This window comes from Eulemur rufifrons, chromosome 11 (genome assembly GCF_041146395.1).
Source record: "Eulemur rufifrons isolate Redbay chromosome 11, OSU_ERuf_1, whole genome shotgun sequence".
NCBI lineage: Eukaryota > Metazoa > Chordata > Mammalia > Primates > Lemuridae > Eulemur > Eulemur rufifrons.
Window position 1 is genome coordinate 13,996,358 of NC_090993.1, and position 20,649 is coordinate 14,017,006.

General features: G+C 43.5%; 1 protein-coding gene across 2 annotated transcripts in view; it reads right to left on the minus strand.

Moving 5' to 3' along the window:
* Positions 1–11,680: 11,680 nt before the first annotated feature.
* Positions 11,681–20,649, minus strand: part of RAB4A (RAB4A, member RAS oncogene family) — a 31,785-nt gene continuing 22,816 nt past the window's right edge. The window contains exons 5-9 of one of the 2 annotated variants that reach the window (XM_069484752.1): positions 20,180–20,242; positions 18,498–18,652; positions 16,939–17,034; positions 13,748–13,884; positions 11,681–13,425 (exon numbers count right to left, since the gene is read on the minus strand). In XM_069484752.1, coding sequence (XP_069340853.1) covers positions 13,769–13,884; positions 16,939–17,034; positions 18,498–18,652; positions 20,180–20,242 — 430 coding nt within the window. In that variant the 3' untranslated portion in view covers positions 11,681–13,425; positions 13,748–13,768. The remainder of the gene's footprint in view (positions 13,426–13,747; positions 13,885–16,938; positions 17,035–18,497; positions 18,653–20,179; positions 20,243–20,649) is intronic. The other variant, XM_069484751.1, reaches the window with a different exon arrangement.

Sequence of the window (20,649 nt, forward strand, 5' to 3'; positions counted from 1 at the left end):
TCTACACATTCTATAATTTTTTTCACTTAATAGCTTAGGGAAGGATCTGGTTCCAGGTAAGATGGGGTGCACACACATCCCCCCACTTTTGTTCTCTCCAAACACAGGTATTTGAGGACTCTGAAAAGTAAACACCAACACACAAATTCAGAACACCAGAACTCTGAGCCACCACTGAAGTGGTGGCAAGTTTTCCATTTTTTTCCTTCTAGTATCTTCAGGCCCAACCACAGAAGCAAGCACTGAAGTGCAGAGACGCAGAAGCCTGGACTGAGGAACAGGAAGGAAAGGAGCAGCTAAAGCTCAGAGAGTGAGGGAAATGCCCCTTTTCCCCTTTCTCTGTTTTTCATGCTGAAGCTCCTTCGGTAATCCCCGGGCTGCCAGCGGGAGCTTGCAGAAGCCACACGTCTGAGGCAGGGGAATGTCACACGTTTCCATTTGGTAGAGCTCCAGCACCAAGAGGGTGGGGCTGAGCGGATGTGCTGTTTTCTCTGAAAGACGGGGCTCAGTTATGGAAGTGGGCGGTTTGGGGGCTGGAGGACCAAAAAAGGGGAGACCCAGGGAACCAGAAAGCACTGGGGAGAGAGGAGAGAGGGAAGAGCTTAGGACAGTGACTCTACAAGTTATTTACGAACACTTGGGCTCCGCCTGGCCTATTTACACTGCTCACGTGTGGAGCCAACCCTAAGGAGCACACCAAAACCAGTGGAGAACTGGGCTAACAGGTAATGCCTGCTCAGGTTTCAGACTGCGTACAAGATGGCGCACATGTGGGTTAGATCCAAAGAGCACTGCAAAAGCTCTGAAAACCGAACTGACATTGGGACCAACACTCACAGGTTGGAATTTGTGGCCTCACCAGATCAGTTTCCTCCTAAAGAAAAATACCAACATTTTCTATAGGATTTAAACCAGAGCCTGGGTCTCATCATGTAATATTATATTCAAAGTGTCTAGGATGCAATCCCAAAGTATTCAGCATATGAAGCACCATGAAAAGATAGACTTTAAAGTAGCTAATATCAGGAAGTTCAAATGAGTAATTACACTCTCAAAACAAATACTAGAATAGAAATTATCAGTAAAGAAACATGATATAAAGAACCAGATGAAAATATTAGAACCGAAAAATTCTATACAAATTTAAAAAACTCACTAGATTCAATGGCAGAATGGAGATACAAAAAGATAGACTGATAAGATCATCCAATCTGAACAACAGAAGTGAGACTAGAAAACAAATGAACAGTTGCTGGGACCTGCAGGACAATGATAAAAGGTCTCGCCGTCATGTCACAGGCAGGTAAGAGTGTAGTGCTTTAAAAACATCTGAATAACTAATGGGTAAAAAAACTCCCAAGACTGGTGAAACCTCATACATTCAATAGTCCGAGTAAACCCCAAACAGGATACACCCTTAGAAATCCAGGCCCAGACACATCGTGATCAAACTGCCGAAAACTAAAAGACATCTTGAAAACATCCAGAGAACAACGATATAATACTTACAAGGAAACAATCATTTGAATGAAAGCAAAGTTTTCAACAGAAACCATTGGCGCTGAGAAGGAAGTGGCCCATGTCTTAAAGTGCTGAAAGAAAACTGTCAACACAGAATACTATATCCAGTGAAATATCCCCCAGGAATGAAGGTGAAATAAAGACACTCTGAGATAAAGGGAAACTAAAGATTGGCAGCCAGCAGACTGTTCTAAAGAAGTGTTTTAGAAGAGAAATAGTACCAAAAGGAAACGTGGAACATTAGGAATGAAGAGGAGCAACAAAAATTGTAAATATCTGGGTAAATATAACAGACTATTTTCCTCTTGAATTCTATAAAACATATTTGATGGTTGAAAGAAAAATAATTGATAGGATTTTCAATGTATGTAGATGCAATATATAAGACAATTATAACCAGAAGTGGGGCAGGTAAAGGGACCTACATGGTGGTAAGGTCTCCATATTCCAATTAAAATGATAAAAAATGGTTCTAAATAGACTAACAATTTTCCATTAAAAACTATACAAAAATATAGTCAAAATGGCTGGGCACAGTGGCTCACATCTGTAATCCTAGCACTCTGGGAGGCTGAGGCAGGAGGATCACTTGAGGCCAGGAGACCAGCCTGAGCAACATGGCGAGACCTCATCTCTACAAAAAGTAGAAAAACAAGTCAGGCGTGTTGGTACATGCCTGTGGTCCCAGCTACTTGGGAGTTTGAGGTTGCAGTGAGCTGTGATAATGCCACTGCACTCTAGTCCGGGCAACAGAGCGAGACCCTGTCTCCAAAGAAAAAGAGAGAGGGGAGAGAGTCAACATCACAACAGATACAACAGAACACTAAAAATGTTCAAATAACTCAAAAGAAACAGGAAAGGGGAAGCTGAGGAACAGAGGGAATAAAGCCAAACATATCAATTAATGGCATTAAATGTAAATGATATAAATACACCAATTAAAAGTGTCAGAATGACTTTTTAAAAAAACATGATTCAACTATATGATATGTATAAGAAATTCATTTTAAATATAACATCAGTAGGATAATGGGAGAAGGATGGAAAAGAAGATATACCATACAACATCGAAAAAGGAAAGCAAAGTTGATTTTGAGCAAAGGAAGTTACCAGGGATAAAGAAGGTTATTGTATGTTAATAAAAGGGTCAATTCACCAAGAAGACACAGCAGAGCTTCAAGATACTTACGCTTCTGTGGCGACAGTGCTCCCACAGAATGGTGAACCTCCCTAAAACCCGCTGGCTTCCCACATGAAGCGTGGCAAGCGCCACCCCACGGAATGGCACAGCGCAAGAGCAAGCGTTCTCTGAGCCCGGGAGGCAGCGGCATGGCAGGGAGCAGAGCGCTGCGGTGCCCAGACTGAGCTGCACTTCCAGAAAAAGGCTGCAGCCGCAAGGACTGTGCTGAGGGAAAATATATACTGGAAATCGGACAGGACAGAACTAGACAGACTGACAATTATAGTCGGAGCCATCAACTCGTATGGATAACAGAACCGACACCTGGAAAATCCTCAAAGACACAGAAGAATCCATTAATGCCATTAATCAAATGGCTCTAGTTGACATTTATAGAGCATTCCACTCAACAGCAGAATACATACTCTTCCAAGTGCACGCAGAACATTCACTGAGACAGACCATATCCTGGTTTATAAATAAACATTAACAAATGTAAAATAATTGAAATCATACAAAGTATGTTTCTGGCCTTAATGGACTTTAACTAGAAATCAGCAATATATGACAGGAAAATGTGAAATCAGTTTGAAATTAAACATACTCATAAATAAACCGCCAAAGAGGAATTCTTATGAAAAATTAGAAAATATTTTAAATGGAAGAAAAATGAAATTGTCACATATTAAAATTTGTGGGCACAGATAAATCAGTGCTTGGAGGCAAATTTATTGCATTGAGTGCTTCTGTGAGGAAAGAGAGTTTCAGATCAATAATTTCAATAATCTGAGCTTCTACCTCAGGAAACTAGGAATAAAATAAATAAAACACATCTAGCAGAATGGAGGAAAAAGTAAAAAGCAGGAACCAACAAAATAAACAAAACCAGAAAATGAGTGAAGCCAAAAGCTAATTCTTTGAAAAAATTTGTTATTGATAAACCTCTGACAAGACTGACCGAAAAAAAAAGCTGTACATTACCAAGAGCAGGAACCAAATGATTTGCATTTTACTGATTTTTAGTGAGATGAACATCTTTTTCACATTCATCAATCATCTTTACTTCTTTGATGAATGGCCTGTTTATGTACTTTGCCAATCTTTTAAAATTATTTTGGGAAAAAAATTTAGAAAACATATTTCCCTTTTTCTCAGTGAGTTTCCCTGACTTGTTAGGATTTCTTTAGATATCTGAGACCAACCTTCTGTTAAATACGTTGCAAATACTTTACTACAGCCCATTACTTAACTTTATCCTTTCTTTTTATAGGAAATATTAATTTGTATCATGAAACCTCAAACTTTTCCTTTACAAATGGGGGATTTTTTTTGTCACCTTCAGAAAGACTTACCTTTTGATCAAAAAAAATCCTACATGATCTAATGCTTTTTGAAAACTTTGCCTTGTTTTTAGATTTTTAATCCAACTGGAGTTAATTTTTTGTGAGTATGAAGTAAAAATCCAGCTTTTCTAATCAACTGAGTAGCGGGTGGATTTAATGCCACCTGGTGCACAGTCCTTACTGATATAAAATATTACATATTTTTTCATAAATTCCCACAGGTACATGGGAAGGTTCCTAGATGCTGCTCTTCTTTGGATCAATTTGTCTGTACCTGAGCTCACAGTACTGTTTGATTATATTAATAACTTTGTACTTTAGTTTATATCTGGTAGGGAAGTCTTTATACTCCCACCTTGCTCTTCTCTTTTCTTGGTTATTTTCTCCTTTATATGAACTTTAGAATGAGCTTGACAAATTCTATTTTAAAATTCCATTCGAGAGTTTTATTAAAGTACATTGAATTTGCCAATTTCGGAGGACTGACATCTTTCTAATAGAGTCTTTTTATCCCCAAATATAGCATACCTCCATTTAGGTTGGTCTTCCTATATTTATTTCAGTAAGGTTTTAAGGTTTTCATCAAAAAGGTCTTCCCACTTCTTGCTGGATTTGTTTCCCCCTCCATCAAATTTTCTAAATAGTTCTTGCCTACGTACAGGAAAGGGACTGCATTGGAAGGAAGATTATTACTTTCTCTGATAAATGAGAAAAGAATATGGGTGAAGACTGAGAAATTAAAAATACTGTCATTAACCAAATTATTTTGGAATCACCTCAAAAGAGAATTGGAAATGGCTCAATTGTTCATCAGTAAGGAACTGGGTAGAGAAAACATTCACACAACGGAACACAATGCAGCCTTCAGAATATGATGAGAAAGCTCTCAGTGTACCAAGATGTGGAAAGAGCTTCAAGACATAGCTTCGGTGGAAAAAGGTAGTGTATGTAATATGTTACCTTTTGTTTAAGAAAGGGGAGGGTAATAAAAATATCTGTACGGACATCAAGAACCCCTGGAGGGATGCATAAGCCAGCCAGCGGCACCTGCCGGGCTGGGGAAGGAATGCAGAGATGCAGGGGGAGACGCCAGTGTTTACCTTTTCACGTGACTTTGATTTTTGAACCCTTAAGAATGCATTGATCATTGAAAAAATCCTAGAGAAAACACAAAAGGAACAAATGTAAATACCCATTCTTCACAGGTATTCTCCCCACCCCCAGTGAAGGCTCTAAGCTGTGAGACTTAATGACAGACTAATAACAGAGCCCCCCAGGGGACCTTGAAGCGAATGCTCTCAAAGCTCCTGGACTGAGCCCACGCAGGAGGCCACCGCCGAGGTGTGGAATGGGGCAGGGCCAGCCCGCCTCCTGCTGGTCGAATGTCATGGGATCCAAAACTCAGAGATTTCTGAATGGCAAGGTGATAAATACTGACTTTCACTAAAGCAACAAACCTTCTCTAGAAATAGATTTTAAAACACACCTGTGATGTCAACAAGAAAACACACGGCACAGCATCCTCAGGCCACAAAGCTCAGCCAAGTCCCCTTGAAAGGCTTGGGTCTGACTTCAGTTTTCCTGTTCTGATCTGGACGCCAGGCCCTGCTCCACCTTCCTCCACAGCAGGGACGGGGGACAGGTTTCCTGTGGTGTGACAGCTGTGTACCTCGGTGCTCCGTACCCCGGGTGGCTGCTCTTTGTGAGACATCTTCCTCACGGTGATCGTGAAATTGATGGCCAACGTTAAAATTTAATAAAGACAAAATACAAACTTCAATTTCTTTAAAGAACTGTTGTGGGGCCAGGCATGGCGGCTCACACTTGTGATCCCAGCACTCTGGGAGGCCAAGGTGGGAGGATCGCTTGAGGTCAGGCGTTTGAGACTAGTCTGAGCAAGAGCAAGACCCCGTCTCTACTAAAAATAGAAAAAATTTACCAGGCGTGGTGGCGCATGCCTATATTCCCAGCTACTCAGGAGGCTGAGGCAGGAGGATCGCTTGAGCCCAGGAGTTTGAGGTTGCTGTGAGCTAGGCTGATGCCATGGTACTCTAGCCCCGGCCACAGAGTGAGACTGTCTCAAAAAAAAAAAAAAAAAAAAAAGAACTGTTGTGGATTTCAATGGTTGGGCCTCCTGCTCTACAGTGGGAGTGTAAATTGGTCTAAGTACTCTGGAGGATGATTTGGCCTTATTGATATTAAGAAGGAACATGTCTTTGATTTGGCAGTTCCAGTCCTAAAAGTCTTCCGATATATCCACGTGTGCAGATGTACTGAACACGGGTGTTCACGTGGTGCAGGACACGGGCCAGATGGTGGCTCGTCCACATCGTCTCTCTAGTAATGGGCTAGACCTGGGGGGCGGGGGAGGGATACAAAAAAGGGCAGTGTGCAACAGTCGTGTAGCACGTGCAAAACACAAGGGGGGGACAGCCAGCTCCAGCGTTTCCCATGCGAGGACGGGTGCTCAGAGACGCGCCCCTGTGGTCCTGTGCAGCGTTTCAGCAAGCCAACGGGCTGCCCGCGGTGAGAGAGACTCGGACCTGCGGCTCGGGACCCGGCGGGGTACATATGTGCTTTCGATCTTACTAAGAGACACGGCCTCGACTAGTTAGGAGTGTTTATTTTGTGAAAGTTAACATTGCCTTTAAGTCATGACTAATCCCTGTGGCGGCTGCTTTATCAGTTTCAGTTTCATTATTTTAGAGCTTCTAGATTTCAGAAGAATTAGGGGTTCCCTGTCTCTGGGTTGCTGTCTGGTCTTTGAGAAGAACCTGGGAAGTCTGGACCAAGCCCACCCTTCCCACCCAGAGCCTCCGAGAGCAGCCTCCCCTGCTGCTCCGTGAGGGGCGGGGGCCGACCGGCCTGACTCTGTGCCACCCCAGGCCTTTGTGCTCACTGTGATCGCGACACGCAGCCCCCAGCTGCCGTCTGTGCTTTCCACAAGGCCACTTAGCTCAACGTTTCCTTGAGGCTCCTTTGCTGAGCAGTGTCCCCCAGCCATGGAACAAAGCTGACAGCCAGAGCAAAGCATCCTCTCCACACAAGATCCCCGCGAACAAACACCAGACCTTGTGCCTAAATGTCAGGTCGCTGGGTGGTTCCTAAGATGTAACTACACAAGGCAGAAAATCTGGAGCAGCAGGCTAGCATTTAAAACCAAAAATTACTCCTGGAAATAAAAAGGGGAAAAGAGGCTAGCTGTAGTAAATTATTGGATATTTAGAGATTAAAGAAAAATTCGTGAGTATGAAATTTTTCTTCCACTCTCGCTCAAGGACCAAGCTAAATAAACAGAGATGAGAAGTGGCACAGACGAGGCCTAGCCCGGGCCACCATCTGCCTGGCGCACAGCGCAGGACGCCAGAGCACACGCGCAGGACACCGTGGCCGGGAAGGCAGGTCCAGCCGTGCCCGCTGGAGAGCCGCCTCCCCGGCGTGGGCTCCCTGGCACGCCCTGACCCGACAAGGGGCAGGTTTCACTCACAGCAGCTTCAGCACCAGACAGCTCTGAGCGCGGGGACAAGCAGCCCGTGACAAGCACCCTGAACACCAGCAGCGTGTGTTTTCATTCACGCGCTTCCCATTTGTACTCATTTCAATTTACTGAATTCAGTTTACTGCAGGCAAAGTTAAAAAAGCAAGTTATCAAACTTACAAGTTTTTTTTTTTTAAATCAAAACATGGTTTCACAGTGATAACATCAACTGACTTCCAACTCCCGAAAACTTAGTACTACAAATATTTTAAAATGGAAAATACTCCTACCGGTTAAAATCAGAACTACTTATAATTCTGAAAACAAACATGTTTGAGATTTTCATAATAAAATGCCGAGAAAAAAGGCTGCAGTCAACCGAAGTCCTAGATCTCCACCCCTGTGCCGCGAGGTAGGGACCCCGCCCCTGGCCCGCTGCCCGCGCCCGGGTGTGGCTTTGGGCCAGCCCCAGCCCCAGCCCCAGCCCCAGCCCCAGCCCGTCCGGCTCAGGCCCCGCGGTTGAGAGAGGCCCCTAATGTCTGCCGTGACCCCCGCAGAGCGGTGTTCTGAAGCTTACATTAGACGCTAAATGTGAGGATACTTTTAAGTTATGAAATATATAAATATATTTCCAGATGTTTAATTAATGGTATTAAAAATGAGATTCTTGTTGAACTAAATTATCTAGTAATTTTCCCAATACACCATGTTTTTTAAAGAAGAAAAGGAAGGTGGGTATTAAGTTCCACACTTGGACAAGGGATGAAAGAGCAGCCAACGGCACAGGGCGTAGCTGTGACCCGCACAGCGACAGCGAGACGCGCCGGGCGCGAGCACGGTCCTCACGGCTCGGACGGGCCGGAGTTGGGAAAGTCAGATGAACATACATACAAAAGTTAGGGCAGGAATACTATTTGTCATTCTTTTTTATTCCTTTGAAAGGGGGGCAGAGTCACTAGGTTTTCAAGATCTCATTACAGCTCTGGCTTCTGCTTCAACACGGGGACTTGTCCACTGTGACCGAGAATGCATAATTAACAGAATTGAGAAATGCAACACATTTCACCCCAAATGAAGCATTTGGGACTCATGATAAAACACGGCAACAACTGATGATGCCCAGGCCTCAGCCTGAAGGTTTGTGGCCGATTACGTCCTCAACCGCATCTTACAGAGCCCGTTCTCACGGTGACAAACCCCACCGGAGGCGGGGAACACAGCAGTCATGCGCTTGCTCTCGGGCTGAGCCGAGAGAGGTGCTAAGAGCCAGCTAAGCGCACACGGACCTAATTCCCAGGAAATACTAATCCTAACAACAAACCTGCAGTCTAAACATTCAGAGCACTCAAGCCCAGAACGTAAAGTAAGATCGCTGGTACCGAAGCACCACAGCCAACGTTCAAATAGGGAACGAGCTGCCCCAGGAAGGAATGGTTTTCGCAGCCTCTTTCTGGAGATTTTGCAAAGAGGGATCTTGCAGTGGACAGGCTGCACTGGAGATATCCGGACACACTGGAGAGCCGTGGGGACACAGCCGACTCCATGGTCATTTGCCTTTTCCGTCCGCACTGCAGTCCCTCCCACGGGCCAGGCACTGGGCACACAGAAGCAGCCCTCTCCTGGGGAGGTCTCAGCCCAGCAGAGAAGACCAGCAGGGACAACGTACAGATCAGCGCGATCAATACCGAAAGGGCGGTCAGGACAGAACCGCGAGAGCCGGTGTACCCGCACGTGCCGAGGGCAGAGAAAGCTGCCCAGCAAAGCCCTGTGCTGTGCCCGAAAGGACTACCGCGCTGCCGCTCAGCAGACTTGGACATCTGGCTGGGGAACACTATGGGGGAAGGACACAGTGTCCCCACAAAGGCACAGAGGCCATGAGAAAGCAAGCGGTGTCCAGAGACACGCACGAGTGTCCTATAAAAGCACCATTTTCCTCAGAAAGTGGAAATAATATGAGGGAACGGGATGGACCTTCACGGCCACACAAACCAATATGATGACTTTTCTGGAAAAGGGAATAGTGTGATAGATTTACCCTGAATTAATTGTATTATAATATTTCCTGTTCAATTCAAAATGATTTGAGGGCTCCCCACCAGAGAAATTAGCATTTTTATCATCATACATGGTCACCTGGTCCTTAAATATTTAGTGAACATAATTGTTTTCATGACATTTTGGAATGTAAAATATTCAAATTGAGCAAGATAGTTTCCTTCACTCTAGCTTTCTTTAAAATCAAGTTTACACATTGCATCAAGTTAGAAAAAGGGGCTGGGTGCTGTGGCTTACGCCTGTAAACCCCTCACTTTGGGAAAATGAGGTGGGAGGATCGCTTGAGGCCAGGAGTTTGAGACCCGACTGGGCAACATAGAGAGATTCCGTCTCAACAACAACAAAAAAATTAGCTGGGCGTGGTGGTGCACCTGTAGTCCCAGCTACTCAGGAAGCTGAGGCAGGATCCCTTGAGCCTAGGAGCTCGAGGCTGCAGTGAGCTATGATCGCACCACTGCACTCTAGCCAGGGCAACAGAGCAAGACCCTGTCTCTAAAACAAAAACCAAAAAACAAAACAAAACAAAACAAAACAAGAAAAAGTTAGAGAAAGGAGTTGTCAGAGCACAGGCTTACCCAGTTTTCATTGAGTTTCCCACGTAAGTTTAATGACAATGTCCTCTAGCTGAAGGAGCACACCGAGACTGCCGCAAGTTTAAGAGCTGGCTCAGCCCACCTCGTGCTTAGTTGGCAGAAGGTCCAAACAAACACGCGTGAAAGTTGAATGTTTTCCTTATAATGAAATACGTTCTTCAAAATAGAATACAGACTGTTGAGATGATTTAAATTAAATATGCCTCATGTTACTACACCGGGAGGTGTGTTCAGCAACCGGTACAGTGAGGGACACCCACCCCCTGAAGCTGTGCTGGCCCTGGGCACCAGGCTGCCGGGCCTGCTGTCCTTGCCGAAGGCACAGCTGCCCCCAGGCCAGGGAACAGCACCTCTGCTGTAACTGGCCATGCGCTGGGACGTCACCAACTCCAATACTTCACGAAAGACACACATTTTTGCTTTTTCAGTACGTACCAGAAAACCAACTTCATATTATATAATTGCAAGATAAGAAAAATATAAACATCTTCCTAATGGTATACCAATTTCATAAAATTTTTAGAAAATATTGTCAGAGATGCATACTGATTTTGGGGTGAAATGACAGACGCCTTGGATGTTTTCAAACGCTATAGCATAAAAAAGTGGGCTAAACATAGGTAAGACAGGATAGCATAATGTAGATAATTATTGACGCTGGCTGATGTAGTGATTCACTATGCTATTTTCTCTATATTTGTGTATATTTGAAAATCTCCATAATTAAACATATAAAAGTAGATAAATGCTATGTTTAAAGAAAAAAACCAAACATTCCCTAATCACATTATTTTCTACCAGTAAGCAGTATTTTCTAATCTTAGGGGTGATGGACAAAAACTCAGCCACTTTTCCTACTGACAGTGGTGTTCTCAGAAAAATTCCTCTAAAATTCTAAAAACACCCTTTATAGAAGTAAATACAACCAGGAAACAACAAAGTAACAATTGGGACAAACTCAAATTGTATGTACACGAATAGTTATATGGATTAGGAAAGACATACTTCACAACTGGCACAAAAAAATTATTAAAAATTCACAGATGTTTTAAAGCACCTCTAATTCTCCCTTCTAAAAAAATAAAAAGGACAAAGATGACAAAAATGAAGAACCATCATCTCCTGTGCCACAGTATGAATTACAAATCACTTAGGTTTCTAATTTTATAATCAGATTCTTTAAATAATATTATTGATTTGCTAGAAATCAATGTCTTAAACATTTCAACAACTCTCAAGCCACAAGTAATGTTTTTAACAAAACCATTACAGATTCCCAAACTGTGATGTTCTCATTTTCACTTAAATGCTGGATTATAAAAGAATAAATTACAATCTCAAATATAAATGCTCTTTATAACCACCTTCTAGGAAGACTGAAAAATTACTTTTCTGGAAATCTAAATTAAGAGCTTCCTGAAAACTTAGTAAGTTGTGGGGAATGTACCGTAATATTTGTTACTAGACTGACCAATACTAAATTATCTCCCCTCTTCATTTTTCCTACAGGCAAAGCCTAATTAAGAACCACCATGGTTTGGTTCTCCAGAAACTTTTATTGGAAGAAGGTGTGGAACGACATATGGTATCTGTGGTTTAATTAACAGGATCATTTATAAAACATCTTTACATTTGTCTTATTTTTAAAGTTCTTGCTTTTGAATAAACTGATGTGTTAGAATGGGCATGCTCCTATCCCATGCAAAAAGCTGTTCAGAAATGAGCAGCTTGCAAATCTATCATAATGAGACATTGAATAAAACATTCTTACAGTGAGATCTAAGAAGTAGTTCAGTTTGAGAATTTGCTTCCGATTCTGACTTTCCAAATTAAAATATTCAAGGCATAAAAAAAGCAAAACTTAAAATATCTAAAAGCAGATACATACTGATATTTTTATCCAAGTCACTTTCCAAAGTTTGTACGTGTCTCTGTGCTCTGTCGATTAGAATAAAAGCAGCAGGCATCTTCTAAGTAAAAGTTAATTAAACTTACCAGTCTGCAGCTAGAAAGTCACAGTGGAAGAGCATATGCAAGGTGAAGAAAGCTTTTTAACCTTTCAGACTTAAGTAATACTGCTGTATTTCAACTTTAAGGAAAGGTTCCATTATGTTTTTTTGTATTGACACTTTAAAATATAAGAACAAGTCTTTCTAATACAATATATATTATACTTCAATATACCCAGTATACCTTATGTGAACTAAAAACATGTCAACTTGCTAACTGTAGTAAGGCATTTAAGTATCCAGCAAAAGCTATAAAGAAATTTCTTAATGAGTGGTATCCTTTTAAGAGTAACTAGATTTAGTGGGTTTCCTTAAAATGAACATTAAATGAAAAATCTGAAAACCAGGCAGTGATGCCACTACACTGAATTCCAGAAAAAGGACAGGGCAAACGCTGTGATTTCCAGCAGGGAGACCAGATAGATCAGCAAACTGGAAACAGGTGAGGGCCCCGCTTACACGGGCTGTCACATTTTACCAGTGGCTGAGAGTAGAATCAGTGGCCTAGGAGGTTTGGTTAAAGGCCGGAATCCTTAGTGCCGATCCCACAGCCTAACACAACACAGGTCCTCCAGACCGACTTCCTGAACTGGCCTGGATGACGATGCTTTAAAATCAACAGAGAGCTGGACAGTGTAAAGTTCACGGATAACTCCATCTTTCGTTTTATTTTGTATGTTTGTGAATGACTACTGATCTAGGATTTCAAGTGTGATCACATAAACACCGTGTAGAATGTGGGAAACTGAATTAAATAAGAAACGCGCTGGCTATCAATGCCAGTCTTTGAAGATCAGGTCATAAATATAACCAATTGTGCAATATAACCGACATGATGAGAAAAGCACACCTTATAATTAACGCATTTTAGTTCATATGATTAAAAAAAATAAAATATTAAACTGCATTTAGTGCAGCATTTTATCATATCATACATCAGATACCATGCTGTGGAGACATGTTGGGCTAGACCCCATATATACAGGACATACCATGTTTTAAACTAAAGGTGAAAGGGAAGTATGGAAAGGAAGATGTTTACATACATGTATACATCTAGTGGTGTTGTCCATCGGATTAGGGTTACTATGATTTCCTGTGCCACGTCCACTAGCCTGCAGAACACCCCAAATTCTTTTTTCCCCCGCAAAGATCTACTTTTGTATAAAGTAGAAAAAGATGGTGGTAAAAAACTTCAGATTCTTCAAGTTCCAACAACTCTGTCTCAGATACCACTGATGAACACCTAAAAAACAGTAAGAGCAATTTAGAAATCCACATAATTATAAATGTAAAAATAAATAAAACTTAAAGCATTTAGAACTCAATCCGAGAAAGTCTTCTTAATGATGTAAGGGAGAAGAGGATCTCACCCACTCCTGGCCATGGCTGCTTGCCCTTTCTTTCTTTCTAAGCCCAAGCACGAGAATTTCCTCCAGAGCATGAATTCTACCAGTCAGAACATCTAACTTTAACTCTCCTTTTCATACTGGAGCCGTGAAAAGCAGTAATGAGCCTCCGGGGTCAAGCACGCTAGGGACTTAGGGCAGCCACACGTCCGCACCCACCTGAGCGCTCTCCTGCGGCTTCTAACAACCACACTCCTGAGCATTCGGGGCCTGTGCTCGCCGCGGTGACCTCAGCTGTCGCAAGGCAGCGTCTCCGTACTGAATACCTGAGCCCATTCTTTCCGGGTCCAGCTCACCTGAGGACCAAGCAAGTCTTCTTTTTAAAAAGTTTTTATGTTTCTGTGATCCCCAAAATAAGTGAAAACAAAACAAAACAAAAAAAAAAAAAACAAAGTGTAGAACACCATGTATATACACCACCACTTTGAATAAAGAGGGAAAAAATATACACACGTGATTGCTTGCACAGGCATGAAGTATCTCTAGAAGGATACACAAAGAACTGATGATAATGGCTGACTGCAGGAAGGAGTTCCGGATGGCGAGGGGCCAGAGTGGGTGCTAATGAAGAGGGACTTTTCACTGCATATTCTTTTGTACTTCTTGAGTTTGGAATGATGTGAATACATTATGTATACAAAAATAAATGAATTTAAAATTAAACTACAGAGATACCACTTTTCACTTATTGGACTGGCCAAAAACCCAAGTATGGTGATGCACCCTGTGGACGTGGCTTTAGAGAAATAATCCTGTCGACAGGAGAAAATTTGACAGCCTCCACCTAAATCCCAACGCTTATGTCCTCTGACCTAGCAATCCACTTCTGGGAATTTATTTCAGACTCACACAAGTAGACGGGTTACATAAATTACAGTAATACAGGTTGAATATTTCTTATCTGAAATGCTTGGGACCAGAAGTGGTTCAGATTTTTTTGGATTTTGGAATATTTGCATTATATGTACAGGTTCAGCATTGCTAATCTAAAAATCTGAAGTCCAAAATGCTTCAATGAGCATTTCCTGTGAACATCATGTCCGCACTCAAAAAGTTTCACATTTTGGAGTATTTCGGATTTTGGATTTTCAGATCAGGGATGCTCAACCTGCATTATACATTATACACACATACATTATGTGTGTATGTATACATACATACTAGGTATCATATATGTATATAGAAACTCTCTATATGTTGATTTGGAATGATTTGTAGGTTGTAACAACCGGAAGAAAGCAAGATGTAGCAGTCTACGATATGCTAAATTTTGTGTAAAAGAGGGGGAGGAAACAATGATTTTTGAACCATATGATACCCATTTAAAAAATTAAAATAAAGAAGTACTGCTGAAGAATCCAAACTTATACCCTTATATTTTTTTCACCTAGATATAATTACAATTTCGGTGATCTCAGAAGGAATGCATTTTGAAAGTTTTATATGAAGCAAGTTGTATCTGCTGCATTCATGAACACAACACTAAGGTAGCAAGGATATTTAAATAAAACCTCACGTTGAGCTTAATAATACTCAACATCCAGCCAATGTAACGATAAATATTTATCCTACAGTCTCTATCCTAGAGTCTCTAAAAATAACATTTTTTATACCAAGCTTAGTAAATTTTTTTTGTTTTCTTTTTCTTTTTTTTGAGACAGAGTCTCGCTCTGTTCCCCGGGCTAGAGTGCCGTGCATCAGCCTAGCTCACAGCAACCTCAAACTCCTGGGCTCAAGCGATCCTCCTGCCTCAGCCTCCTGAGTAGCTGGGACTACAGGCATGTGCCACCATGCCTGGCTAATCGTTGTTTCTCTATATTTTTAGTTGGCCAGCTAATTTCTATTTTTTTTTTTTTTTTTTTTTTTTTTAGTAGAGATGGGGTCTCGCTTTTGCTCAGGCTGGTCTCGAACTCCTGAGCTCAAACGATCCTCCCGCCTCGGCCTCCCAGAGTGCTGGGATTATAGGCAGGAGCCACCGCGCCCGGCCCCCGTCGAGCTTTAATCAGTCATTTTTTACTCGCATTACTCAAAAATGCCTTAACTGATATCCTGGCCTCCAGCCCTGGCCTCCCTTTGATCTGTCCTCAACATAACCACCTGCTACATGACTGATGTCAAGTCACAACCTGACCACGTCACTCGCCAGCTGACCCCACCCCGCCACTGCAGTGATTCTCAGTCTTGGCTGAGCATTAGAATCACACGAGAGAACACGTAAAAATGCTGATGCCTAAACCATACTTCAGCCCAGTGAAGTTAGCGTCCCTAGAGGTGGGACCTGGGATTACAGTTTCCCATGCATCCCAGCGACTCTAGCACCCAGCCAGCACTGAGAATCCGTAACCTACAGGAAAAAGTTCTAGATCCTCGATGAGGGCCACTGGCTGGCTCCTGCCTTTCTTCAACCTTCCCTCCTGTCACTCCCTCCCCCTCACTCCCCTGCTGGCTCACTCTTCCTTATACGTTGAAAGTTTGAGCTCAGCCATCACCTCCTCCTGGAGGCCCCCCCCCCTACTACCTCCATCCTCTGGGTGGGGCAGTTTCCCCTTCTCCGTTACGCCAGGGGCCTGCGCATCTCTCAATCGCTGCATCAGCCTCACGGGATTGTCATTATCTTTTGATTGTCTTCCTTGAAAGATGGTTTCTTGAGGGCAAGAATTGTGACTAATTTTTGTATCCCAGCACTTGGCAAAGAATAGGCCCTCAGATATTTGAATGAATTAATTAAAAAGTGAATACCCACATGTTTGGTAATATTTAAATAAAAACTCTAGTAAGGGACAACTACATAGTATTTCATCAGTTGCCCACATTATAGTTATTTCAAGTTATTTTTACCGAAGCAACAAATATAAAAACGAGGCATGCCCAGTTAGCTTCAGAAATAAAATGACTCCTGACTACACAGCTCCATGATGCATGGAGCTGCAACCGCCAACGTTCCACGATGCGCCGATCATGCCGTTACACGTGGCCACGGGCCCAAGAGAACCGGCATGTCTCGGACAGTGGACAAAGGCCTATTCCTCCTCCTTTAAGCGAAGGACCCCACGGAGACTGTGGCGCTAAGAGCAAACACTGGCTGAAACCTTGACTGTCCCCCACCCCCAGTCGAGCTGGTCTCTCGTCCCTTTCATCACCGCGGAAACCATCCTGGCCAGAGGGCGGCGTTCACCGCAGCCACGGGACGTGACCTGTGACCTGCAAACCCGTAAGTGGCAGTTTTAGGTTGGCAGGTGCAGAGAGAATATTCTTTGACCAAATTGCTCCTGAAAATATTAAAAGGTGATATTACTGAGCTAGAGAGTAAAGCATGCAGATGAAAAGTTTATTAATGGACAGGCTTTTACCTGATTCAATTTTGTTAAGTATTTTTCGTGCACACTGTACAAAAGCCTCTTCCACATTCTCCCCTGTTAGCGCACTTGTCTCCAAAAACATCAGCTCTGAAATTGACATCAAACAAAATACAACACCACATTTAGAAGACGAATCATAATTTTCACTTACTAGAAGCCCATTTAGCATTCTTAGAAGAGCAGACAAAAATATGACATAAAACTATATAATTCTGTAAATACAAAATCAGCATGTGTCAATTATGTTTTTTAAAATGTTAGAAGCATTCGAACCTTTTCTGAAAAGCAGCTGCCATCTTGTGCCGGCACTTAATCCACTGCAGAGACGGAAGGAGCAACGAGGCTTCCGCAGCTGGAACGCCTGCCCAGCGGGCGAGAAGGCGCCGGCCACGCGGCCCGGCCACCCATTTCATCCTTCTTCAAACGATCTGTATGTTACCACAAGTACAAGCTACACGTCTTTGTGCTTTCTAGGGGACTGTATCGCAATCTGTCACTCCGCCCGTGGAGAGGCCTTATAGGAATGAGCGCTCCTTTTACCCAGCAGAGGGGCTGCCGGTCCTCACAGACAGGCCTGTTCTGCTGCTCTCCAGGCAAACCACGACCTCTCCAGATTCTTGTGCCCTCACTTGTAAAGATGTGGACATTTAGGTCACATGAAAATTCCTTTTGAGCTTTTAACATTCTTAGCTTCCGTATTTCTAAACAGATCTTTGAAAACTATCATGATTCTGGCTTATGTGTTTCTCTCATGTTTATTTTGTGGCAAGAAACTAGTCAGTTTCGAAGAATGTAATCTGGTAGTCCTAGAATCCCATCAAACACCGATATTAGGATATCGTAGTTCTTGATTGGTTCTAAAACTTAAAGTTATTTAAAATGTCTGAATTTTGGCTGGGCGAGGTGGCTCACACCTGTAATCCTAGCACTCTAGGAGGCCGAGGCGGGAGGATTGCTTGAGCTCAGGAGTTCGAAACCAGCCTGAGCAAGAGTGAGACTCCGTCTCTACTAAAAATAGAAAGAAATTACCTGAACAACTAAAAATAGAAACAAAAAATTAGCCAGGTGTGGTGGCGCATGCCTGTAGTCGCAGTGACTCGGGAGACTGAGGCAGGAGGATCGCTTGAGCCCAGGAGTTTGAGGTTGCAGTGAGCTATGATTACGCCACTGCACTCCAGCCTGGGCAACAGAGCGAGACCCTGTGTGTGTGTGTCTCTCTCTCTCTCTCTCTCTCTCTCCACCCCCCCTCCACATATATATAAATAAATAAATTTCGCTTTAACCCAAGATCTCTAATCAAAGATTCAATACTAAAAAGTCATTACAGAATGTTAAAAGATTTGCTTTTATCATCATAGTAACTTTTGTAGGCAGAATGCAATATACTGAAAATACACTAAATAAGTCTAAATTTATAGTGAAAACAATCTCAAATTCTACATTTCCTAAATACAACCTTGAAACTCCAAGAGATGTTTTAAACTCAAAGAAATGTTGTTACCCCCTAAATCTGCCATTTGAAAAACAGTAAGAGATAAAAGGTCACTTGCCATTTTCTTGAGCAAATCTGGAGGCTTCTAAGAAGGTAACTTCGCGATCTGCATCCAGGTCCTTCTTGTTCCCACAGAGGATGATCACAATGTTCTGACTCGCTAGCATTCTGGCATCTGTTAACCAATTAGTAAGCGCATTGTAGGTTTCTCGGCTGCGTAACATAAGATTGTGAAAATAATACATGTATTTTATAAAACCAGCAACTCTTTCCAGTCATTCTCACTACTCACACTGCTTTTCAACATTTTGGGGTAATGGCAACCACACCTTTAAGGTAACTCAACCTGAATGCACCAAGTATATGACACACCCCCAGGGTCTGTTTCGTTTTGTTTCCAGAAAAATGAGACAATAAGCCAGATAGTTTGTTGGTTTTTGTTTGCTCAAGCAAAAGGAAACAGAATTTCCTTCCTTCGTTTTACGAATATCTGTTGAGCTCTTAGTATGTGCCAGGCACGGTTCAGACAATGACTGGTGAGCAAGACGACCACTGATGGCTCCCACGAGTCAACCCTGCAACGTGCTGGCACCTTGTTTTGTAGGAATTTATCGCACTGACGCTTTATAAGGACTCTGTGACGGACTGCTGTTATTCCCCGTTTTCCATGAGAAACCTGAGGCCCAGAGAGGTTAATTAAGTTGCCTAAAGTCACACAGCAGTCAGTGGTAAAGCCAGGACCTTACCGACTCCAGAACCAACTCTCAGACCTGCTGTTTTCAGCTCTCATGTGTCTAAGGACAAATTTCTGACCGTGACACTCTGATACCCTGATTGATGACTTCACACTTTAGCAAGCTGAGCCTCTCACCGGGCAAGCACAGTGCAGGCTGGGCCCGGAGCTGCCTGCCTTCTCGCAGAGCACCCAGCTCTGAGGACACAGCCTGGAACAGGGAAGCAGTGGGTGACGTCCCCTCACTGCACTGGTTCCCACCTAGAAGGAACCCTGAGGATACCGTTTAGATGACACCTTTCTAGATCCGTGCTAGCAACACTGAGATCAGTGTTATCTGATGGAATTTCTTCAGGGCAGGAATGTTCTACAACCTGCACTGTCCAACACAGTAGGCACCAGCCACATATGGCCACCGAGCACTTGAAATGTGGCCAGTGCAACTGAGGAACTAAATCTTTTACTTTATTTAATTTCGTTTAAATTGCCATATGTAGCTAACAGCTACAATATGAATGTTTCACGTTAATTTAAACCTCCAAAAACCTCACGAGGATGACATGATTATTAACACCTTCATCTACGGACCAGGGAGCCAAGGTCCAGGCGGCTGGAGCACCTTGCCTGGGGAGGCCACCCAGCTAGTAACGGGACCAGGACTGGAATCCAGGCAATCTCAGCCCAGAGTAACTCACTTCTAAGAACTCACCACACAGAAAGCTTCGTGAACCCTAAGGAGAGTGTCCACGCATCATGCTAAGAAATGTAATGAAACATGAAGAATTGCTTTATCTGCCTAAAACCTTACAAACATGTTTCTCTACGTGGTCAAGTAGTGGTGGGGGCTCGTTCCGAGACCTTGAAGACCCAGATGGAAGGGCAAGGGGCTTCCTGGGTGACAGCCGCGCTGCCTGCCCCGGACACACACGGCACAGAGGGCGCCTTGCCAGGGCCGGGCTGCGGACGCAGCGCCGGGCGGCCTCCTCCACCCTGGGAGCTGGCATTACCTGGTGATGTCGTAGACCAGGAGCGCCCCGGCTGCGCCTCTGTAGTAACTTCTTGTCACAGACCTGGAAGAGTGACACTGGCTTTACTTCCAACCAGCTGAGACCCTCACTGCTAAATACCATCTTCCCACGAAAACACCCACGTTTGCTTTGGGAACCACAACTCAGGGCAGACATCATTCTAAAACAGAAATGATTCAAAGACACTGAACATACGTGTGGGGGTTATGCTGCCTGAAACCAGGTCACAGGAATGACAGGGAGGTGGGGAGGCCGGCCTGGGACAGGGGGACGTTCTCTCAGGGCAGAAGCAGCTCTGAGTGGACGTCGCCCCTGACTCCTGGGGAGGGCGAGGCGTCTGCAGGCAGAAGAGAGCCACCGCCAAGCCCAGGCGGGCTCCCCAGGGTCCCCTCCCCCTCCTCTAGGGAACAGGGATGTCCTCAGATGGGAACAGCCTCATCTCCCAGCCA